Below are 26,283 nucleotides of genomic sequence, written 5' to 3' on the forward strand. Positions count from 1 at the left end.
CGATTCGGACCGAAAAAGCGACGATTTCCCTATTAATTTGAGCGAGGATGAAAGATTCGCGGATGAGGAAAGTGAGAGTGAAGAACTAGAAAAAAAAGACTATACAGTGGAAGCGATTCAGATGTTATTAGACACATTTACTAGGATAATTCTGGAAAATCCCTTATCTGCTTATTGTGTTACTAGTGTTTTAGTGAGATTATATGGTCGTACCTGTACAACCTGAAGGTCGGCCACACACCTTTCTTCAGCACGAGTCAACGGGTGGTGGCGATGCCCATCTGAACATTGTTTACAATCATGGCCACCAGCAGGGAGAGCAATTCGGACCGAAAAAGCGACAATTTCCCTATTAATTTGCGCGAGGATGAAAGATTCGTGGATGAGGAAAGTGAGAGTGAAAAACTAGAAAAAAAAAGACTATACAGTGGAAGCGATTCAGACGTTATTAGACACATTTACCAGGATAATTCTGTAAAATCCCTTATCTGCTTATTGTGTTGCTATTGTTTTAGTGAGATTATATGGTCGTACCTGTACAACCTGAAGGTCGGCCACACAACTTTCTTCAGCACCAGTCGATGGGTGGTGGCGATGCCCATCTGAACATTGTTTACAATCATGGCCACCAGCAGGGAGAGCGATTCGGACCGAAAAAGCGACAATTTCCCTATTAATTTGAGCGAGGATGAAAGATTTGTGGATGAGGAAAGTGAGAGTGAAAAACTAGAAAAAAAAAAGACTATACAGTGGAAGCGATTCAGACGTTATTAGACGCATTTACCAGGATAATTCTGGAAAATCCCTTATCTGCTTATTGTGTTACTAGTGTTTTAGTGAGATTATATGGTCGTACCTGTACAACCTGAAGGTCGGCCACACACCTTTCTTCAGCACCAGTCGACGGGTGGTGGTGATGCCCATCTGAACATTGTTTACAATCATGGCCACCAGCAGCTAAAGCAATTCGGAAAGAAAAAGCGACAATTTCCCCATTAATTTGAGCGAGGATGAAAGATTTGTGGATGAGGAAAGTGAGAGTGACGGGCTAGAAAAAAACAGACTATACAGTGGAAGCGTTTCAGACGTTATTAGACACATTTACTAGGATAATTCTGGAAAAAACCCTTATCTGCTTATTGTGTTACTAGTGTTTTAGTGAGATTATATGGTCGTACCTGTACAACCTGAAGGTCGGCCACACACCTTTCTTCAGCACCAGTCAACGGGTGGTGGCGATGCCCATCTGAACATTGTTTACAATCATGGCCACCAGCAGCTAGAGCGATTCAGACCGAAAAAGCGACGATTTCCCTATTAATTTGAGCGAGGATGAAAGATTCGTGGATGAGGAAAGTGAGAGTGAATAACTAGAAAAAAAAACACTATACAGTGGAAGCGATCCAGACGTTATTAGACGCATTTACTAGGATAATTCTGGAAAATCCCTTATCTGCTTATTGTGTTACTAGTGTTTTAGTGAGATTATATGGTCGTACCTGTACAACCTGAAGGTAGGCCACACACCTTTCTTCAGCACCAGTCGACGGGTGGTGGTGATGCCCATCTGAACATTGTTTACAATCATGGCCACCAGCAGCTAAAGCAATTCGGAAAGAAAAAGCAACAATTTCCCCATTAATTTGAGCGAGGATGAAAGATTTGTTGATGAGGAAAGTGAGAGTGAAGAACTAAAAAAAAGAAAAGACTATACAGTGGAAGCGATTCAGATGTTATTAGACACATTTACTAGGATAATTCTGTAAAATCCCTTATCTGCATATTGTGTTGCTATTGTTTTAGTGAGATTATATGGTCATACCTGTACAACCTGAAGGTTGGCCACACACCTTTCTTCAGCACCAGTCAACGGGTGGTGGCGATGCCCATCTGAACATTGTTTACAATCATGGCCACCAGCAGCTAAAGCTATTCGGAACGAAAAAGCAACAATTTTCCCATTAATTTGAGCGAGGATGAAAGATTTGTGGATGAGGAAAGTGAGAGTGAAGAACTAAAAAAAAAAAAAAGACTATACAGTGAAAGCGATTCAGACGTTATTAGACACATTTAATAGGATATTTATGTAAAATCCCTTACCTGCTTATTGTGTTACTAGTGTTTTAGTGAGATTATATGGTCGTACCTGTACAACCTGAAGGTCGGCCACACACCTTTCTTCAGCACCAGTCGACAGGTAGTGGGGATGCCCATCTGAACATTGTTTACAATCATGGCCACCAGCAGCTGGAGCAATTCGGACCGAAAAAGCGACGATTTCCCCATTAATTTGAGCGAGGACGAAAGATTCGTGGATGAGGAAAGTGAGAGTGAAGAACTAGAAAAAAAAAGACCATATAGTGGAATTTCCCTTATCTGCTTATTGTGTTACTAGTGTTTTAGTGAGATTATATGGTCGTACCTGTACAACCTGAAGGTCGGCCACACACCTTTCTTCAGCACCAGTCGACGGGTGGTGGCGATGCCCATCTGAACATTGTTTACAATCATGGCCACCAGCAGGGAGAGCAATTCCGACCGAAAAAGCGACGATTTCCCTATTAATTTGAGCGAGGATGAAAGATTCGTGGATGAGGAAAGGGAGAGTGAAGAACTAGAAAAAAAAGACTATACAGTGGAAGCGATTCAGATGTTATTAGACACATTTACTAGGATAATTCTGGAATATCCCTTATCTGCTTATTGTGTTGCTATTGTTTTAGTGAGATTGTACCTGTACAACCTGAAGGTCGGCCACACACCTTTCTTCAGCACCAGTCGACGGGTGGTGGCGATGCCCATCCCTGCCCTTCGCAAGGGACCCGCTTCGAAACATGATCTTTCGAAATGATCGCTGCATAAAACACTGTACTTTGTGTGTGTGGTCCAATCCAATCGCCTGACCGCTCTGTTCCATAGTAAAGCTTCACCGTCATGTTCCGGGAATGTAAACAATGAAACACCGGCTGTGTTTGTGTTGCTAAAGGCGGCCGCATTACACCGCTTCCCACCTACAGCTTTCTTCTTTGATGTCTCCATTGTTCATTGAACAAATTGCAAAAGGTTCAGCAACACAGTGTCCAGAATACTGTGGAATTATGCGATGAAAACAGACGAGTTATAGCTGGGAACGGTGCTGGGACAAAGTGTCCTCTACAATGGGTGACGTCACACCGCGACGTTTTAGCATGATAGTTTGCCGCAAAATTTAAGATTGCAATTTAGTAAACTAAAGCGGCCGTATTGTCATGTGTTGCAATGTTAATATTTCATCATTGATATATAAACTATCAGACTGTGTGGTCGCTAGTAGTGGCTTTCAGTAGGCCTTTAAACATCCGCACTGTCTCCCAGCGTCTCCTCTTCCAAACACGGTCATGTCCTTGTCCATGCTGGCGTCTCACAGCTCCTTCATTGACGGCGTAATGATCCCCTCAGGATGGGACCTTGCCGTATGTTACTGCCGTCTCTCTGCGCTAACCTCAAATGTCAATCAGCTGCCATCCTCCATGCCCTCCTCTGCCTGCTCTGTTTGCGTCCGCCTCTGATCCGCTATGTCACTTTTTTTTTTTTCTTTTTGGGGCAGGCTTGGCGAAGCCCATGGGGCTGGTGGAGGGTCCCGGAGGACTTGGTCAGGGAGGAGTGGCCGCCTCTCTCGGGGAAGACAGCCGCGACGCCGAAGGGAAGTACGAGGAGTACGGCTACAACGCCCAGCTCAGTGACAGGATCTCCCTGGACAGAAGCATTCCGGACTACAGGCCCAAAAAGTATGTCCCCTTTTTTTCCCATCGGTTTTGCGGAATGTGGATTTTCTCAGTAGCTGCTCTTCCCGAAGGCGGCGTCGCGAACTGGAGCCCAGCATGACTCCATCAGCAGTTAATGGGCTCCATTATGGCAAAGACACACAAGGAGGAGAAGCTTCTGCACAGCACAGAGGGTTCTCTCTCTCTCTTTTTTTAATCTCCATGCTGATATTAAGTGTCAGGTTATATATATTAAGGTTTATTTGAAATAGGGACAAATACAAAAAACATAGATGTCTGAAACAGTTATCCAATGTATGCATCATAGTTCATACATTGGATAACTGATGATATCCATTACACAGACAAGAAGCAAGGAATCATGCAAAGACAGAGTTACATTTCGCTCATGAGGAGAGACGTACTGGGCTGTACACTTAGTTACAGTTCCAACCTACGCTCTAAGGTACAGTCCCACATTCTCCTCTATGGCGTAGTGCAGGGGTGCCCACACTTTTTCTGCAGGCGAGCTACTTTTCAATTGACCAACTCGAGGGGATCTACCTCATTTATATATATCATTTATATTTATTTATTTATGAAAGAGACATTTTTGTAAACAAGTTAAATGTGTTTAATGATAATACAAGCATGTGTAACACATATAGATGTCTTTCTTTCACCAAGACAAGAATATAAGTTGGTGTATTACCTGATTCTGATGACTTGCATTGATTGGAATCAGACAGTAATGATGATAACGCCCACATTTTCAAATGGAGGAGAAAAAAAGTTGTCCTTTCTGTACAATACCACATGAAAGTGGTTGGTTTTTGGCATCTAATTCATCCAGCTTCCATACACTTTACAAGAAAAACATTGGCGGCAAATTCCGTAGCTTGCTTGATTGACATTCACGGCACCCGAGGGTCTTGTGAGATGACGCTGGCTGCTGCCAGTTCATTATTATGAAAAAATGACAGAGGAAAGCCAGAAACACTTTTTATTTCAACAGACTTCCGTCAAAACTCTAAAGGCCGACTGCACATTTCCTATCTTCACAATAAAAGCCCTGCTTCATGCTGCCTGCGCTAACAAAATAAGAGTCTCGGAAAGCTGGCGTGCACAAGTGATGTGCACGCCAGCTTTCTGAGGGATCGCTTGTGCACGCCAGTTTTCCGAGACTCTGTATTTAGTTAGCGCAGGCAGCATGAAGCAGGGCTTTTATTGTGAAGATAGGAAATGTGCAGTCGGCCTTTAGAGTTTTGACGGAAGGTACGGCGCGAGAGTCTGTTGAAATAAAAAGTGTTTCTGGCCTTCCTCTCGGTCATATTTTCATAATAATGATCTTGCAGCAGCCAGCGTCATCTCACAAGACCCTCCGGTACCGTGAATGTCATTTAAGTGACGTCTTGGTGAAGATTGATGATCACTCATTTTTAGGTCTATTTTTTTTAAAAGCCTGGCTGGAGATCAACTGACACACCCCCCGCGGTCGACTGGTAGCTCGCGATCGACGTAATGGGCACCCATGGCGTAGTGGGTAGAGCGGCCGTGCCAGAAACCTGAGGGTTGCAGGTTCGCTTCCCACCTATTGACATCCAATTCGCTGCCGTTGTGTCCATGGGCAGGACACTTCACCCTTGCCCCCGGTGCCGCTCACACTGGTGAATGAATGATGAATGAATGATTGGTGGTGGTCAGAGGGGCCGTAGGCGCAAACTGGCAGCCACGCTTCCGTCAGTCTACCCCAGGGCAGCTGTGGCTACAGATGTAGCTTACCACCACCAGGTGTGAATGAATGATGGGTTCCCACTTCTCTGTGAGCGCTTTGAGTATCTAACAATAGAAAAGCGCGATATAAATCTAATCCATTATTATTATTATTATTTATTCAGGAGGTCCCTGGTTACATCACCGAGGCTGCTTCTGAAGGAATTGGGGTAATTTAAGCAGGCCCATTTAGACACTCGTGATATCGCTCTGTCTCTGCTTTGTCTGCCTTACGGTACTCGATGTTCGGCCTTGGCAGTCATCACAAACACTGATACTAGACGAGTTGTCCCTTTGCACGGATAGAAAAGTACATTTCAGCACAATTGATAACAACTACAGCAACAGCCTTTAAGCATAAGTGTTGTGCGATAATTTATACATAGTTATTCTAACAGTGTGTTTGTAGGAATTTTCCACCATTCTTCCAAAACCGCGTCGGTGAGGTCACACACTGATGTTGGTGGAGAAGGCCTGGCTCTCTGTCTCCGTTCTAAATTCGTCCCAGGGATGTTGAGTTCAGGTCAGGACTCTGCGCAGGCCAGTCAAGTTCCTCCACATCAGACTTTGTCATCCATGTCTTGATGGACCACAACGGAGAACGGTCAAACGTTCCTATAAACACACTCCGCAACCTTGTGGACAGCCTTCCCAGAAGAGTTGAAGCTGTAATAGCTGCAAAAGGTCATATTGAATATTGAACCCTATGGGTTAGGAATGGGATGGCACTTCAAGTTCATTTGTGAGTAAAGGCAAGTGGCCAAATACTTTTTGACAATATAGTGTAGTTTGGGCGTATTCAGCACTACTTTTGTATCACACAGTGTCGAAGACGAATGGAAGTGTGGGATGTGACAATGAGAGACAATCTAACAGCCAAGACAGGATTGTGAGCACTAGATGCAGCAACAATGAATTTCATTTACACAGCTTTTTTTTCTGAGGGGATACAACAGCCAAGACTGGAGGTGGGAAGGAGGTTAAGTAAAAAGAAGTGTGTTAATTAATAAAGTCAGCAGAGAGTAGATATGGAAGGAAAGGGTTTTTTTGGGTAAATAGTTTTTTTCATTGACTCGACAAAAAAATGGCTTTTAGGACACAAGGGAAGAGTGTGTTTGGGATGTGTTGGAGTCGCTCTTTCCCCAATTTAATGGCGCCTATTTTGTTGTGTTTAATGGAAGTTAGAGTGCTGGATTTACGTAACTCTGCTTGTTCTCTGTTTCCTGTCATGCTCTTCTCCTCTTTTACTCATCATTCACAATCCCTTCAAGGGACAGAAACACATGTCCATCTATTTTCTGTGTGTTCTACATTCCTATGTTCTCTGGCCTTTAAAGGCCTTAGTGGCCACATGTGTGGATAGCACCTTGTAGCTCTTATTTACCAAATGGTGTACACTACTGAATTGGGGTCTTATGGCCACTTATGTGGACACTTATACTGCCATCTGGTGGTGTCAGAAGAGTACAACATACAATGAAATTTGCAAAAAAAAAGTTTAAAATTAAAAATTAGAATGTCACTACACATGTACACATTTGTGTACTTGTGGACTAAGTACATCATATCAAAAGATGATTTTTAGTTTGTATTCTAATTAGGGTCCAATAAGCCCAAATAGCAAAGACAAAAAAACAAATACCATGTAAACAAACAGCTTGGGCTTTAAGAGGTTTAAATAATATAGTTTCTCGGGCTTCACATCAGATTTTTGGCGCCTATTTTGTTGTGTTTAATGGAAGTTACAGTGCTGGATTTACGTAACTTTGCTTGTTCTCTGTTTCCTGTCATGCTCTTCTCCTCTTTTACTCATCATTCACAATCCCTTCAAGGGACAAAAACACATATTTTCTGTGTGTTCTACATTTCTATTTTCTCTGGCCTTTAAAGGCCTAAGTGGCCACATGTGTGGATAGCACCTTGCAGCTCTTATTTACAAAATGGTGTACACTACTGAATTGGGGTCTTATGGCCACTTATGTGGACACTCATACTGCCATCTGGTGGTGTCAGAAGAGTACAACATACAATTAAATTTGCCCCAAAAAAAAAAAAAAGTGTAAAATTAAAAATTTGCATGTCACTACACATGAAGTACACATTTGTGTACCTGTGGACTAAGTACATCATATCAAAAGATGATTTTTAGTTTGTATTCTAATTAGGGTCCAATAAGCCCAAATAGCAAAGACAAAAAAACAAATACCATGTAAACAAACAGCTTGGGCTTTAAGAGGTTTAAATAATATAGTTTCTCGGGCTTCACGTCAGATTTTTGTTGCCTATTTTGTTGTGTTTAATGGAAGTTACAGTGCTGGATTTACGTAACTTTGCTTGCTCTCTGTTTCCTGTCCTGCTCTCCTCCTCTTTTACTCATCATTCACAATCCCTTTAAGGGACAAAAACACATATTTTCTGTGTGTTCTACATTTCTATTTTCTCTGGCCTTTAAAGGCCTTAGTGGCCACATGTCTGGATAGCACCTTATAGCTCTTATTTACCAAATGGTGTACACTACTGAATTGGGGTCTTATGGCCACTTATGTGGACACTCATACTGCCATTTGGTGGTGTCAGAAGAGTACAACATACAATGAAATTTGCAAAAAAAAAGTGTAACATTAAAAATTAGCATGTCACTACACATGGAGTACACATTTGTGTACTTGTGGACTAAGTACATCATATCAAAAGATGATTTTTAGGTGCATTCTAATTAGGGTCCAATTAGCCCAAATAGCAAAGAAAAAAAACAAATACCATGTAAACAAACAGCTTGGGCTTTAAGAGGTTTAAATAATATAGTTTCTCGGGCTTCACATCAGATTTTTGGTGCCTATTTTGTTGTGTTTAATGGAAGTTACAGTGCTGGATTTACGTAACTTTGCTTGCTCTCTGTTTCCTGCCATGCTCTCCTCCTCTTTTACTCATCATTCACAATCCCTTTAAGGGACAAAAACACATATTTTCTGTCTGTTCTACATTTCTATTTTCTCTGGCCTTTAAAGGCCTTAGTGGCCACATGTGTGGGTAGCACCTTGTAGCTCTTATTTACCAAATGGTGTACACTACTGAATTGGGGTCTTATGGCCACTTATGTGGACACTCATACTGCCATCTGGTGGTGTCAAAAGAGTACAACATACAATAAAATTTGCAAAAAAAAAAAAAAAGTGTAAAATTAAAAATTAGCATGTCACTACACATGAAGTACACATTTGTGTACCTGTGGACTAAGTACATCATATCAAAAGATGATTTTTAGTTTGTATTCTAATTAGGGTCCAATAAGCCCAAATAGCAAAGACAAAAAAACAAATACCATGTAAACAAACAGCTTGGGCTTTAAGAGGTCTAAATAATATAGTTTCTCAGGCTTCACATCAGATTTTTGTTGCCTATTTTGTTGTGTTTAATGGAAGTTACAGTGCTGGATTTACGTAACTTTGCTTGTTCTCTGTTTCCTGTCATGCTCTCCTCCTCTTTTACTCATCATTCACAATCCCTTTAAGGGACAAAAACACATATTTTCTGTGTGTTCTACATTTCTATTTTCTCTGGCCTTTAAAGGCCTTAGTGGCCACATGTGTGGATAGCACCTTGTAGCTCTTATTTACCAAATGGTGTACACTACTGAATTGGGGTCTTATGGCCACTTATGTGGACACTCATACTGCCATCTGGTGGTGTCAGAAGAGTATAACATACAATGAAATTTGCAAAAAAAAAGTGTAAAATTAAAAATTAGCATGTCACTACACATGGAGTACACATTTGTGTACTTGTGGACAAAGTACATCATATCAAAAGATGATTTTTAGGTGCATTCTAATTAGGGTCCAATTAGCCCAAATAGCAAAGAAAAAAAAACAAATACCATGTAAACAAACAGCTTGGGCTTTAAGAGGTTTAAATAATATAGTTTCTCGGGCTTCACATCAGATTTTTGGTGCCTATTTTGTTGTGTTTAATGGAAGTTACAGTGCTGGATTTACGTAACTTTGCTTGCTCTCTGTTTCCTGTCATGCTCTTCTCCTTTTTTACTCATCATTCACAATCCCTTTAAGGGACAAAAACACATATTTTCTGTGTGTTCTACATTTCTATTTTCTCTGGCCTTTAGAGGCCTTAGTGGCCACATGTTTGGATAGCACCTTGTAGCTCTTATTTACAAAATGGTGTACACTACTGAATTGGGGTCTTATGGCCACTTATGTGGACACTCATACTGCCATCTGGTGGTGTCAAAAGAGTACAACATACAATAAAATTTGCAAAAAAAAAAAAAGTGTAAAATTAAAAATTAGCATGTCACAACACATGAAGTACACATTTGTGTACCTGTGAACTAAGTACATCATATCAAAAGAAAATGTTTAGTTTGTATTCTAATTAGGGTCCAATAAGCCCAAATAGCAAAGACAAAAAAACAAATACCATGTAAACAAACAGCTTGGGCTTTAAGAGGTTTAAATAATATAGTTTCTCGGGCTTCACATCAGATTTTTGTTGCCTATTTTGTTGTGTTTAATGGAAGTTACAGTGCTGGATTTACGTAACTTTGCTTGCTCTCTGTTTCCTGTCATGCTCGCCTCCTCTTTTACTCATCATTCACAATCTCTTTAAGGGACAAAAACACATATTTTCTGTGTGTTCTACATTTCTATTTTCTCTGGCCTTTAAAGGCCTTAGTGGCCACATGTTTGGATAACACCTCTTATTTACAAAATGGTGCACACTGCTGAATTGGGGTCTTATGGCCACTTATGTGGACACTCATACTGCCATTTGGTGGTGTCAGAAGAGTACAACATACAATGAAATTTGCAAAAAAAAGTGTAAAATGAAAAATTAGAATGTCACTACACATGTACACATTTGTGTACTTATGGACTGAGTACATCATATCAAAAGATGATTTTTAGTTTGTATTCTAATTAGGGTCCAATAAGCCCAAATAGCAAAGAAAAAAAACAAATACCATGTAAACAAACAGCTTGGGCTTTAAGAGGTTTAATTAATATAGTTTCTCAGGCTTCACATTAGATTTTTGGTGATGATTTTTAAGAACGTATGTGATTGTAAATTGCGTTCTCTTCAACTTTTACACATGGAATCAAGCTAATGTCGTGGAAAAAATCTGTCCTAGGGTTACCTCCAAACTAAATGCATTGGGAGGGACACAACATGAGAGGTCAAGTCACCTTCACCAAGTTGGGGGGGTGACATGACATAAGAGGTCAAGTCACCCTGAACATTGGACAGTTAGATAAGTTGTTATGATACACATCAGCTCATCATGGAGCGTATAAATAGGAAGGGAAGACCAAGCCTGAAGTGCGCTCTTTCTTAATTCCTTCACGAGGGTGCACCATCTTTCATCTTCGAAAACATATTGATTCAATCCAACTTTGTATTATCTGATTGTGAGTAATTAAAACTGTTGTTACAAACTGTTCCTGTTTAAGATTCAGACTTTTCGACCACAAAAAATTGGCGACCCCGCACAGGCCACCACATAAAGTTTGCATCACGAATAGGATGAGGGTTAAATCCCCGAAATTTCTACCACATAAAATTGGCGTCCCGGACAGAATGGAAAAACGACAACACTACACATCTGTAACCGAGTCTAATTCGGATCAGAGAGGATTCCCCACCGGTGACAGGTGGCTTTATAACATCAGCTGTGAGGGTTAAAATGCAGGACTCCTGCCTAACAGCATTTTAATAAACAAGTCAATGGAGCAATGACCGAGATCCATGCGGTCTCAGCAGAACCAAGTCCGAAATAATTGTGCCCTTGTCGCCAAAAAGTAATCCTAAAACCATTGCAGACTTGCCTGCTGTTCTCTTTTGCCCTTCACGCCCGGGCAAGACACCATCAGGGACTTAAGTGGGCTCTATTTGCTGTCCTTGGGCCATGGCCTTGGTGCGTTAATGGCACTGGGAGGAAGAAAAATAAAGGCAGACAAGCAAGTGGCATTTGCTACCGCTCATAGGATGAATACGCAGTCGTACATAAAAAACTACATTTGTGCCTTTTATTTGCGAGTCCTTTTGAAAAGGGATGCATTCTGTATCCTTGATCCTTGATCTGTGATTGTGGGAAAAGGACCATATTTTATACGTAAAAACATTATATAAACTAAACTATAAATGTAAACAATCCAATTCAATCCAGGGGCCCAGGCTTAGACCCATCCATCTATCCATCCATTTTCTACCACTGGTCCGATTTTATCCATCGCGTGGACACGGACGGCGGTTCCTCTGGGTTGGCAGACCGGGGTGGTGGTTCCTCTCTTTAAGAAGGGGAACCAGAGGGTGTGTTCCAACTATGGTGGGATCACACTCCTGAGCCGTACCGGTAAGGTCTATTCAGGTGTACTGGAGAGGAGTTTACGCCGGATAGTCGAGCCTCGGATTCAGGAGGAACAGTGGGGTTTTCGTCCTGGTCGTGGAACTGTGGACCAGCTCTATACTCTCGGCAGGGTTCTTGAGGGTGCATGGGAGTTTGCCCAACCAGTCTACATGTGCTTTGTGGACTTGGAGAAGGCATTCGACCGAAGTCCTGTGGGGAGTGCTCAGAGACTACGGGGTATCGGACTGTCTGTGGCGGTCCGCTACCTGTATGATCAGTGTCAGAGCTTGGTCCGCATTGCAGGCAGTAAGTCGGACACGTTTCCAGTCAGGGTTGGACTCCGCCAAAGCTGCCCTTTGTCACCGATTCTGTTCATAACTTTTATGGACAGAATTTCTAGGTGCAGTCAGGGCGTTGAGGGAATCCGGTTTGGTGGCTGCAGGATTAGGTCTCTGCTTTGTTAGATGATGTGGTCCGGATGGCTTCATCCAGCCAAGATCGTCTGCTCTCACTGCATCGGTTCGCAGCCGAGTGTGAAGCGACCGGGATGAGAATCAGCACCTCCAAGTCCGGATCTATGGTTTTCGCCCCGGAAAAGGGTGGAGTGCCATCTCCGGGTTGGGGAGGAGACCCTGCCCCAAGTGGAGGAGTTCAAGTACCTCGGAGTCTTGTTCACGAGTGAGGGAAGACTGGATGGTGAGATCGACAGGTGGATCGGTGTGGCGTCTTCTCTCTAATGCGGACGCTGTATCGAGCCGTTGTGGTGAAGAAAGAGCTGAGCCGGAATGCAAAGCTCTCAATTTAGCGGTCAATCTACGTTCCCATCCTCACCTATGGTCATGAGCTTTGGGTTATGACCGAAAGGACAAGATCACGGGTACAAGCGGCCGAAATTAGTTTCCTCCGCCGGGTGGTGGGTCTCTCCCTTAGAGATAGGGTGAGAAGCTCTGCCATCCGGGAGGAACTCAAAGTAAAGCCGCTACTCCTCCACATGGAGAGGAGCCAGATGAGGTGGTTTTGGCATCTGGTCAGGACTTCTGACGATCACCTGAATAGGTTTTTTAAAACAACAGTACGTTATCTTTCTTTATTGTGCAGTCTGCATTGGTTTAGGTCAGGGAAATTGTGGATTCCAGGCAGGCGCAGGTGCGGAAGCGGTTGATATGTTTGACATACATCTTAATCTGTCATTCTGTTTATGTCAAAACTTGTTCCTGGTCTGGCCCTTTACAAAGTGACACGTCAATAACTCATCATATTACGGCTTAACAATGATTCTCCGCTACAGAGACAGGTACAAATGGAAGGTTGAGCGATGCCCTAACCTGGTTTCAAAAACTACGGAAATGGAACTACTACTATATCAATGTAATGTCTCGCAACTGAAATCAAGTTTTAAACCGACATGTCAACTCAATGTCAAACATTGAGTCAGGAAACTAGACAGAGGGGAGGGAACATGTGTCCACTTCCACTTATAGTTATTCAATACCTATTTATTTGGAAACTCTTGCAGTCATTTAGAAAACCCCAAAACAGTGAAGTTGGCACGTTGTGTAAATTGTAAGTAAAAACAGAATACAATGATTTTTAAATCCTTTTCAATTTATATTCAATTGAATAGACTGCAAAGACAAGATATTTCAAAGTGGTAAATGTCATTTTTTGGCCAATATTAGCCCATCTGGAATTTGATGCCTGCAACATGTTTCGAGTAGCAAAAAAGACTGAGAATTTTGAGGAATGCTCATCAAACACTTATTTGGAACATCCCAAAGGTGAACAGGTTAACTGGGAACAGGTGGGTGTCATGATTGGGTATAAAAGCAGCTGCCATGAAATGCGCACTCATTCACAAACAAGAATGGGGCGAGGCTCACCACTTTGCCAACAAATACCACACCATACCGATTTGACGTATTAATACATAAGCAAATTGTCGATACATTTAAGAACAACATTTCTCAACAAGCTATTGCAAGGATTTTAGGGATTTCACCATCTACGCTCCGTTATATCGTCAAAAGGTTAAGAGAATCTGGAGAAATCACAGCAAGTAAGCGAGGATAATACGAACCTTGGATCCCTCAGGCGGTACTGCATCAAAAAGCGACATCAGTGTGTAAAGGATATCACCACACGGGCTCAGGAAAACTTCAGAAAACCACTGTCAGTAACTACATTCCATCGCTACATCTGTAAGTGCAAAGTAAAACTCTACTATGCATAGTGAAATACATTTATCAACAACACCCAGAAATGCCGCCGGCTTTGCTGGGCCAGAGCTCATCTAAGATGGAATGATGCAAAGTGGAAAAGTGTTCTGTCGTCTGACAAATCCACATTTTGATTTATTTTTGGAAACTGTGGACGTCGTGTCCTCTGGATCAAAGAGAAAATGAACCAACCGGATTGTTATAGGTGCAAAATTGAAAAGCCAGCGTGTGTGATGGTATGAGGGTGTATTAGTGCCCAAGGCATGGGTAACTTACACATCTGTGAAGGCACCATTAATGCTGTAAGGTACATACACGTTTTGGAGCAACATATGTTGCCATCCAAGCAACGTTATCATGGACGCCCCTGCTTATTTCAGCTAGCCACGTGTTACAACAGCTTGGCTTCATAGTAAAATAGTGCAGGTACTAGACGGGCCTGCCTGTAGTCCAGACCTGTCTCCCATTGAAAATGTGTGGTGCAATATGAAGGCTAAAATATGAGAAGGGAGACTGTTGAACAATTTAAGCTGTACATTAAGAAAGAATCAAAGTGAAAAGCTTAAAAAATGTGTCTCCTCAGTTCCCAAGCGTTTACTGAGTGGTGTCAAAAGGAAAGGCCATGTAACACACTGGTACAAATAGTGCCAACTGTTTTTAATTATTTTTTTATGATTATTATTTTCCCCCCAAAAAATTGTTTCTGTGTCTTACTTGCCAACCCTCCCGGATTTTCCGGGATACTCACGGAATTCAGCGCCTCTCCCAAAAACCTTTCCGAAAATCTCCCGAAATTCAGGCGGAGCTGGAGGCCACGCCCCCTCCAGCTCCATGCGGACCTGAGTGAGGACAGTCTCTTTTCACGTCCGCTTTCCCACAATATAAACAGCGTGTCTGCCCAATGACGTTATAACTATAGAATGATCGAGGGTGAGTTCTTGGTTTCTTATTTGGGTTTATTGTTCGGCAGTTTCATTATCAGCCTCCCTGCCCGGTAACAACACACAACAACAGCAGTCACGTTTTTGTCTACCGTAAAGCAGTTTGTCTACAGTAAACAGCAATGTTATGACACTCTTAAACAGGACAATACTGCCATCTACTGTACATGCATATGGTTAGAAAAATAGTGACAGAAAATAGAACAAAGATGGACAATTCAACCCTTGACTCAACAATGAGTAGATGAGTGTTATGTGTGTGTATATGTGTAAATAAATGAACACCGAAATTCAAGTATTTTTTTTATTCATATATATATATATGTAGCTAGAATTCACTGAAAGTCAAGTATGTATATATATATATATATGAAATACTTGACTTGGTGAATTCTAGCTAAAATATACTCCACCCCTCTTAACCACGCCCCCCGACCCATCCCCGACCCCGTCCCCCACCCCCCACCTCCGGAAATCGGAGGTCTCAATGTTGGCAAGTATGCTCAGTGTGAACATGAAGTATCTTGTCTTTGCAGTCTCTTCAATTGAATATAAGTTGAAAAGGATGTGCAAACCATTATATTGTGTTTGTATTTACGAATAACACAACGTGCCAACTTCACAGGTTTTGACTTTTGTACAATAAAGCAATAAGCCCCCAAAAAACAATGACATAACTCCAAGTCAAGGACAGTTTGTGCATGATGCAAATGAAGGCAACGCCGTGATGAGTGGGGGTTGAAGGATTTTGAGTGCAACCTTTTTAGCTCGCTCGCCGCAGTGTGGCGAATACAACTGTGCTGCAAGAACAATACTAAAACAAACTCACTGCCAGATTTGTCATTGTATTCATATACTTGGCAGGTCTAAATGAGGCAGGCCGTACACAGAAAGCCGCGAGAGGGAACAAATAGAGTTGCCGTGGGAACGCATGCATGCATGAAGAAGGATTGGGGGTATCAATCATGCTTATCCTTCAAACGAGAGGTTGTAGGCAGGACTTAAAGCGGGAAGAAATACTGCATCTCAAACCTTCATAGCTACTAATGCTGGGTAGATGGGGTGTAATCAATGTGAGGTAAGGGTGTAAGGTTCCATATACAGTATATACAGTATTGGTGTATCCACATGTCAGATCAGGGACAGGGAGAGCACATGTCGGATCAGCAATGCACTTCCGGAGAATGTGACTAAAAGTGGACGAAAAGCCAACCTGGAAGCTGAGCTCCAGGTGGACAAAAACAGTGCAGCCCAGCTTTTGGCCAGCAGGAGTCATGGCTAGCAATAGTTCCACCAAGGATCCAGAACCGAGAGACTCTTTGTTAACGTCTCCTGTTTTTCAACACTTTGCCTCCCGGTGAAGAATACCTAAACCACCCCTGGTTATTCTGGAATCACCAGACTTGGAAGATGTAATTTCGGTCGTTTTATTCTGTGTAAAAAATATCCATCCATCCATCCATCTTCTTCCGCTTATCCGAGGTCGGGTCGCAGGGGCAGCAGCCTAAGCAGGGAAGCCCAGACTTCCCTCTCCCCAGCCACTTAGTCTAGCTTTTCCCGAAGATCCCGAGGCGTTCCCATGCCAGCTGGGAGACATAGTCTTCCCAAAGTGTCCTGGATCTTTCCCGTGGCCTCCTACCGGTTGGACGTGCCCTAAACACCTCCCTAGGGAGGCATTCGGGTGACATCCTGACCAGATGCCCGAACCACCTCATCTGGCTCCTCTCCATGTGGAGGAGCAGCGGCTTTACTTTGAGTTCCTCCCAGGTGGCAGAGCTTCTCACCCTATCTCTAAGGGAGAGATCCGCCACCCGGTGGAGGAAACTCATTTCAGCCGCTTGTACCCGTGATTTTGTCCTTTCGGTCATGACCCAAAGCTCATGACCATAGGTGAAGATGGGAATGTAGATTGACCTGTAAAATGAGAGCTTTGCCTTCCGGCTCAGCTCCTTCTTCACCACAACGGATCGGTACAACGTCCGCATTACTGAAGACGCCGCACCGTCCGCCTGTCGATCTCACCATCCACTCTTCCCCCACTCGTGAACAAGACTCCTAGGTACTTGAAGTCCTCCAATTGGGGCAAGATCTCCTCCCCAACCCGGAGATGGCACTCCACCCTCTTCAGGGCGAGAACCATGGACTCAGACATGGAGGTGCTGATTGACATTCCGGTCGCCTCACACTCTGCTGCGAACTGATCCAGTGAGAGCTGAAAATCCTGGCCAAATGAGGCCATCAAGACCACATAATCTGCAAAAAACAGAGACCTAATCCCGCGGCCACCAAACCGGAACCCCTCAACGCCTTGACTGCACCTTGAAATTTTGTCCATAAAAGTTATGAACAGAATGGGTGACAAAGGACAGCCTTGGCGGAGTCCAACCCTCACTGGAAACGTGTCTGATTTACTGCCGGCAATGCGGACCAAGCTCTGACACTGATCATACAGGGAGTGGACCGCCACTATCAGACAGTCCCATACCCCATACTCTCTGAGCACTCCCCACAGGACTTCCCGAGGGACACGGTCGAATGCCTTCTCCAAGTCCACAAAGCACATGTAGACTGGTTGGGCAAACTCCCATGCACCTTCAAGAACCCTGCCGAGAGTATAGAGCTGGTCCACAGTTCCACAACCAGGACAAAAACCCCACTGTTCCTCCTGATTCCGAGGTTCGACTATCCGGCGTAGCTTCCTCTCCAGTACACCTGAATAAACCTTACCGGGAAGGCTGAGGAGTGTGATCCCACCATAGTTGGAAAACACAGTCCGGTCCCCCTTCTTAAAGAGAGGGACCCCCACCCCGGTCTGCCAATCCAGAGGTACTGCCCCCGATGTATACGCAATGTTGCAGAGTCTTGTCAACCAAGACAGCCCCACAGCATCCAAAGACTTAAGGAACTCTGGGGGGATCTCAAATAACAATAACGGCCCCGTGGGCTGTAGTTTGGGGACCGCTGGTTTACAGTAAACCTAAGGTTGACTCTTTCCACATTATAAAACATTGGTAAAGAAGAACAGGGTGTCAAAAACCCTTCTTTAAAAAAAAAAAAACCTTTTTTTTAGATGTATGTGTGCTAGTTCTAGCACTTCGGCTGTTTTAATTTTTATTGTTATTTGTTTAACCCTTCTATTATGTTGAGGGTCAATTTGACCCATTTCAGTTTTTGTGTTTATCAATGTACTGGTTATCCTTTCTTTTTCTTGCTGAAATTTGGTGACTTTTCCTCATCTAGGGTCATGAACTGGTGTGTAAAATCTGGACACTTTGTTGTGTAGTGGAATGTCTTGCAGAGTTTGTATACAAAGATGATGTTGCGGGTCATTTTGACCCAGTTACTTTAATGTGGGTAAATAGCCAAAATAAACAAGTCTCTTTGATGTTATTTTTACTTTGATGTACAATTGTTCGTATTTTGATTGCCTCTGAGACCCAGAGCCAGGTGTGTGAAGAGAGGGAACTTTTTCACATGTCATCTCTTTGACAAACTCACCAAAAGTGAGCTCCAGAAGGATGACATCTGAGGAGACAAGGACAAGTGTGAGAAAGTTCCCTCTCTTCACACACCTGGCTCTGGGTCTCAGAGACAATCAAAATACAAACAAGTGTACATCAAAGTAAAAAGTACATCAAGGAGACATGTTTATTTTTGGATCTGAACAGCTATTTACCCACATTAAAGCGCCTGGGTCAAAATGACCCGCAACATCTTTTCATACAAACTCTCCACAAACATTCCACTACACAACAAAGTGTCAAGATTTACACACCAGTTCATGACCCTAGATGAGGAAAAGTCACCAGATTTCAGCAAGAAAAAGAAAAGATAACCAGTGCTTTGATCAACACAAAAACTGAAATGGGTCAAATTAACCCTTAACATAATACAATTGGAATAACAAATGTATTGCATGTCACTTTTCTAAATGTTTATATAACCTAAAATAATTATTGGTTTAACCTGTTTTCTTGACTGTTTTGAATGCATTTACACAGCACGGGTCAAAACGACCCGCAACATAATCAATGTCATTTTTTCCCAACATAATACAAGGGTTAAATGCACTGTAAAACTGTGAGGTTGTTTGCTCAATGTAAAGTGCTTTTTACTTTTAAAATCTATTCTTATTATGAAGTTGAGCGCCCCACTGAGATCCACCTGGCATGCAGCCATCCTTCCCCCAGCCCTCAGTTGCTTGTCACTCTTCCTCAGGTCCCAGTCCAACTGAGCCCCTGCAGAGTCACGATGGCAAACAACAGCTTCTCAGCAGCATTGAAGCTCACACTTTGATCAGGATCGGCAACTTCAATATGATCTCACAAACATCATTCATTGCCAATTTATTTTAAGCAGGACGTGTCTGCTACTTGTCTGATGGGAACAAATGACAAAAATGATCTTAGTTCCTCCTGTGACATCTCTCATTTGTAATCCAAGTGCGTATTACCTGCCAAGATGGTTTTGAAGATCCCGCTTCTGTCACTTCTAACAAGATCTAACACAGATCCAGTTGTGAAACTGATCTAGTTTAACGAATCAATGTCTTAATTGCTCTTGCATGAATGGTTTGTTCGACTAATTGCAAACTATTGCCTCATTTAAGAGGCTGCATTACACTTCAACATGTAAGTGTTACGTTATTAAAAAAAAAAAAAAAAAGAAACAACTGTGTCCCAACATTTAATACAAACCCCGTTTCCATATGAGTTGGGAAATTGTGTTAGATGTAAATATAAACAGAATACAATGATTTGCAAATCCTTTTCAAGCCATATTCAGTTGAATATGCTACAAAGACAACATATTTGATGTTCAAACTCCTAAACTTTATATTTTTTGCAAATAATAATTAACTTAGAATTTCATGGATGCAACACGTGTCAAAGTAGTTGGGAAAGGGCATGTTCACCACTGTGTTACATCACCTTTTCTTTTAAGAACACTCAATAAACGTTTGGGAACTGAGGAAACTAATTGTTGAAGCTTTGAAAGTGGAATTCTTTCCCATTCTTGTTTTATGTAGAGTTTCAGTCCTTCAACAGTCCGGGGTCTCCACTGTCGTATTTTATGCTTCATAATGCGCCACACATTTTCCATGGGAGACAGGTCTGGACTGCCTTCAGAGATGTGTAAGTTACCCATGCCTTGGGCACTAATGCACCCCCATACCATCACAGATGCTGGCTTTTGAACTCAACGTCAATAACAGTCTGGATGGTTCGCATCCCCTTTGGTGCGGATGACAGGATGTCAAATATTTCCAAAAACAATTTGAAATGTGGACTCGTCAGACCACAGAACACTTTCCCACTTTGCAACAGTCCATCTGAGATGATCTCGGGCCCAGAGAAGCCGGCGGCGTTTCTGGATGTTGTTGATAAATGGCTTTTGCTTTGCATAGTAGAGCTTTAACTTGCACTTACAGATGTAGCGACCAACTGTATTTAGTGACAGTGGTTTTCTGAAGTGTTCCTGAGCCCATGTGGTGATATCCTTTAGAGATTGATGTCGGTTTTTGATACAGTGCCGTCCGAGGGATGGAAGGTCACGGTCATTCAATGTTGGTTTCAGGCCATGCCGCTTACGTGGAGTGATTTCTCCAGATTCTCTGAACCTTTTGATGATATTATGGAGCGTAGATGTTGAAATCCCTAAATTTCTTGCAATTGCACTTTGAGAAACGTTGTTCTTAAACTGTTTGACTATTTGCTCACGCAGTTGTGGACAAAGGGGTGTACCTCGCCCCATCCTTTCTTGTGAAAGACTGAGCATTTTTTTGGGAAGCTGTTTTTATACCCAATCATGGCACCCACCTGTTCCCAATTAGCCTGCACGCCTGTGGGATGTTCCACATAAGTGTTTGATGAGCATTCCTCAACTTTATCAGTATTTATTGCCACCTTTCCCAACTTCTTTGTCACGTGTTGCTGGCATCAAATTAGTTACAACAATTAGTTTCCTCAGTTCCCAAACGTTTATTGAGTGTTGTTAAAAGAAAAGGTGATGTAACACAGTGGTGAACATGCCCTTTCCCAACTACTTTGGCACGTGTTGCAGCCATGAAATTCTAAGTTAATTATTATTTGCAAAAAAAAATGTGTATGAGTTTGAACATCAAATATGTTGTCTTTGTAGCATATTCAACTGAATATGGCTTGAAAATGATTTGTATTCTGTTTATATTTACATCTAACACAATTTCCCAACTCATATGGAAACGAGGTTTGTACCACCTCATCATTACTGCATTATAACTCAGCCCTGCTGAAAAATGTTTTTTTTTGTCAGCTGAGCCTAATTGGAGCCGCGTGGAAGATTCCAGCGTCGTTGTGTTCCCGACCGTACTTGCAGTTTCTGCAGAAATCATCGAAAGGCTTTTGGTCCGTCAACACTTTTTTTCCTGACTTCAAAGTCATCGTGTGTGTGAAAAAACAACAAAAAAAACTCTGTACGCTGCTGGAAGACACCTGGAGGGTGGGATGTGCGAGGGTGGAGGTGGAACAACTACTGAAGACATATGATTACTGTTCTCTCCGGTAATTGGCCCTACATGGGGTCAAACTCCAGGCTGCTGGAACAACAACATTCATCATATGGACGGAAATAAAAGACAGCAGAAAGGCCATTGAAAGCATGAAGAGAGCAAAAATAGAATTTCTCCATGTTTATTGGCACTGCCAGACGGGTATTAACCTTATTTAGGACACAGTAGGGACAAGTTGTAGGAAATGAATGGATGGAAGTAGGCCAAACCTGAGGTGAAGTGAATTATATTTTACATAGCGCTTTTTCTCTAGTGACACAAAGCGCTTTACATAGTGAAACCCAATATCTAAGTTACATTCAAACCAGTGTGGGTGGCACTGGGAGCAGGTGGGTAAAGTGTTTTGCCCAAGGATACAACGGCAGTGACTAGGATGGCGGAAGCGGGAATCGAACCGGCAACCCTCAAGTTGCTGGCACGGCCACTCTACCAACCGAGCTAAACCGCAAAGCAACAGCCATTTATAAACAAAGAATTAAAGCGTTCTAAAGACATAACATTCCGGGCTCGGGATCTTTCTGTGTGAAGTGAAGTGAATTATATTTATATAGCGCTTTTCTCTAGTGACTCAAAGCACATTTACAAACCCCGTTTCCATATGAACAAATACCCAGAATCCCATGCAGCCCTAACTCTTCCAGGCTACAATATACACCCCCGCCTCCAGAACCCTGCCCCCTATCGTAGCCCGGAAGAGTTAGGGCTGGATGGCGGAAGCGGGAATCGAACTGGCAACCCTCAAGTTGCTGGCACGACCACTCTACCAACCGAGCTAAACCGCAAAGCAACAGCCATTTATAAACAAAGAATTAAAGTGTTCTAAAGACATAACATTCTGGGCTCGGGATCTTTCTGTGTGAAGTGAAGTGAATTATATTTATATAGCGCTTTTCTCTAGTGACTCAAAGCGCTTTACATAGTGAAACCCAATATCTAAGTTACATTCAAACCAGTGTGGGTGGCACTGGGAGCAGGTGGGTAAAGTGTCTTGCCCAAGGACACAACGGCAGTGACTAGGATGGCGGAAGCGGGAATCGAACCGGCAACCCTCAAGTTGCTGGCACGACCACTCTACCAACCGAGCTAAACCGCAAAGCAACAGCCATTTATAAACAAAGAATTAAAGCGTTCTAAAGACATAACATTCCGGGCTCGGGATCTTTCTGTGTGAAGTGAAGTGAAGTGAATTATATTTATATAGCGCTTTTCTCTAGTGACTCGAAGCACATTTACAAACCCCGTTTCCATATGAACAAATACCCAGAATCTCATGCAGCCCTAACTCTTCCGGGCTACAATTTACACCCCCGCCCCCAGGACCCTGCCCCCTATCGTAGCCCGGAAGAGTTAGGGCTGGATGGCGGAAGCGGGAATCGAACTGGCAACCCTCAATTGCTGGCACGACCACTCTACCAAGCGAGCTATACCGCAAAGCAACAGCCATTTATAAACAAAGAATTCAAGCGTTCTAAAGACATAACATTCCGGGCTCGGGATCTTTCTGCGTGAAGTGAAGTGAAGTGAATTATATTTATATAGCGCTTTTCTCTAGTGACACAAAGCGCTTTACATAGTGAAACCCAACATCTAAGTTACATTCAAACCAGTGTGGGTGGCACTGGGAGCAGGTGGGTAAAGTGTCTTGCCCAAGGACACAACGGCAGTGACTAGGATGGCGGAAGCGGGAATCGAACCGGCAACCCTCAAGTTGCTGGCACGACCACTCTACCAACCGAGCTAAACCGCAAAGCAACATCCATTTATAAACAAAGAATTAAAGCGTTCTAAAGACATAACATTCCGGGCTCGGGATCTTTCTGCGTGAAGTGAAGTGAATTATATTTATATAGCACTTTTCTCTAGTGACACAAAGTGCTTTACATAGTGAAACCCAATATCTAAGTTACATTCAAAACAGTGTGGGTGGCACTGTAAGCAGGTGGGTAAAGTGTCTTGCCCAAGGACACAACGGCAGTGACTAGGATGGCGGAAGCGGGAATCGAACCGGCAACCCTCAAGTTGCTGGCACGACCACTCTACCAACCGAGCTAAACCGCAAAGCAACAGCCATTTATAAACAAAGTGTTAAAGCGTTCTAAAGACATAACATTCCGGGCTCGGGATCTTTCTGTGTGAAGTAAAGTTAAGTGAATTATATTTATATAGCGCTTTTCTCTAGTGACTCAAAGCACATTTACAAACCCCGTTTCCATATGAACAAATACCCAGAATCCCATGCAGCCCTAACTCTTCCGGGCTACAAGTTATACCCCCGCCCCCAGGACCCTGCCCCCTATCGTAGCCCGGAAGAGTTAGGGCTGGATGGCGGAAGCGGGAATCGAACTGGCAACCCTCAAGTTGCTGGCACGACCACTCTACCAACCGAGCTAAACCGCAAAGCAACAGCCATTTATAAACAAAGAATTCAAGCGTTCTAAAGACATAACATTCTGGGCTCGGGATCTTTCTGCGTGAAGTGAAGTGAAGTGAATTATATTTATATAGCGCTTTTCTCTAGTGACACAAAGCGCTTTACATAGTGAAACCCAATATCTAAGTTACATTCAAACCAGTGTGGGTGACACTGGGAGCAGGTGGGTAAAGTGTCTTGCCCAAGGACACAACGGCAGTGACTAGCATGGCGGAAGCGGGAATCGAACCGGCAACCCTCAAGTTGCTGGCACGACCACTCTACCAACCGAGCTAAACCGCAAAGCAACAGCCATTTATAAACAAAGAATTAAAGCGTTCTAAAGACATAACATTCCGGGCTCAGGATCTTTCTGCGTGAAGTGAAGTGAAGTGAATTATATTTATATAGCGCTTTTCTCTAGTGACTCAAAGCGCTTTACATAGTGAAACCCAATTTCTAAGTTACATTCAAACCAGTATGGGTGGCACTGGGAGCAGGTGGGTAAAGTGTCTTGCCCAAGGACACAACGGCAGTGACTAGGATGGCGGAAGCGGGAATCGAACCGTCAACCCTCAAGTTGCTGGCACGGCCACTCTACCAACCGAGCTAAACCGCAAAGCAACAGCCATTTATAAACAAAGAATTAAAGCGTTCTAAAGACATAACATTACGGGCTCGGGATCTTTCTGCGTGAAGTGAAGTGAATCATATTTATATAGCGCTTTTCTCGAGTGACTCAAAGCACATTTACAAACCCCGTTTCCATATGAACAAATGCCCAGAATCCCATGCAGCCCTAACCCTTCCAGGCTACAATATACACCCCCGCCTCCAGAACCCTGCCCCTTATCGTAGCCAGGAAGAGTTAGGGCTGGATGGCGGAAGCGGGAATCGAACTGGCAACCCTCAAGTTGCTGGCACGACCACTCTACCAACCGAGCTAAACCGCAAAGCAACAGCCATTTATAAACAAAGAATTAAAGTGTTCTAAAGACATAACATTCCGGGCTCGGGATCTTTCTGTGTGAAGTGAAGTGAAGTGAATTATATTTATATAGCGCTTTTCTCTAGTGACTAAAAGCACATTTACAAACCCCGTTTCCATATGAACAAATACCCAGAATCCCATGCAGCCCTAACTCTTCCAGGCTACAATATACACCCCCGCCTCCAGAACCCTGCCCCCTATCGTAGCCCGGAAGAGTTAGGGCTGGATGGCGGAAGCGGGAATCGAACCGGCAACCCTCAAGTTGCTGGCACGACCACTCTACCAACCGAGCTAAACCGCAAAGCAACAGCCATTTATAAACAAAGAATTAAAGCGTTCTAAAGACAAAATATCCCAGGCTTGGGATCTTTCTGTGTGAAGTGAAGTGAATTATATTTATATAGCGCTTTTCTCTAGTGACTCAAAGCACATTTACAAACCCCGTTTCCATATGAACAAATACCCAGAATCCCATGCAGCCCTAACTCTTCCGGGCTACAATATACACCCCCGCCCCCAGGACCCTGCCCCCTATCGTAGCCCGGAAGAGTTAGGGCTGGATGGCGGAAGCGGGAATCGAACTGGCAACCCTCAATTGCTGGCACGACCACTCTACCAACCGAGCTAAACCGCAAAGCAACAGCCATTTATAAACAAAGAATTCAAGCGTTCTAAAGACATAACATTCCGGGCTCGGGATCTTTCTGCGTGAAGTGAAGTGAAGTGAATTATATTTATATAGCGCTTTTCTCTAGTGAGTCAAAGCACATTTACAAACCCTTTTTCCATATGAACCAATACCCAGAATCCCATGCAGCCCTAACTCTTCCGGGATACAATATACATCCCCGCCCCCTATCGTAGCCCGGAAGAGTTAGGGCTGCATTGGATTATCGGTATTAGTTCTGTTGTGTTTATGTTGTGTTAGGGTGCAGATGTTCTCCCAAAATGTGTTTGTCAATATTGTTTGTTGTGGGTTCACAGTGTGGCGCATTATTGTAACAGTGTTAATGTTGTTTATACGGCCACCCTCAGTGTGACCTGTATGGCTGTTGATGAAGTATGCCTTGCAGTCACTTCCGTGGGTCTGCAGATGTCTCATTCAATATGTAGCTAAGCAGGCACACTGTTTGTATGGTGTAAAAGTGGACGAGACGGCAGGTTGTAGAGGACGCTAAAGACAGTGCCATCACGGCATGCCCTTAATTCTGTTGACCGGGTGAAAACCGGGACAATGTTAGCCCCGGGAGAATGTTGGGAGGGGCACTGATATTTGGGTGTTACCCGTAAAGATC

The 26,283-nt window shown here is 43.2% G+C and overlaps 1 protein-coding gene across 1 annotated transcript in view; it reads left to right on the forward strand.

Moving 5' to 3' along the window:
- galnt9 (polypeptide N-acetylgalactosaminyltransferase 9) overlaps nt 1-26,283 on the forward strand; it is a 206,271-nt gene that overhangs the window by 23,341 nt on the left and 156,647 nt on the right. Inside the window, exon 2 of the mRNA XM_061907126.1 lies at nt 3,587-3,767. Within this exon, the coding sequence (XP_061763110.1) occupies nt 3,587-3,767 (181 nt within the window). The remainder of the gene's footprint in view (nt 1-3,586; nt 3,768-26,283) is intronic.

The sequence above is a fragment of the Nerophis ophidion genome, linkage group LG07 (genome assembly GCF_033978795.1).
Source record: "Nerophis ophidion isolate RoL-2023_Sa linkage group LG07, RoL_Noph_v1.0, whole genome shotgun sequence".
Lineage (NCBI taxonomy): Eukaryota > Metazoa > Chordata > Actinopteri > Syngnathiformes > Syngnathidae > Nerophis > Nerophis ophidion.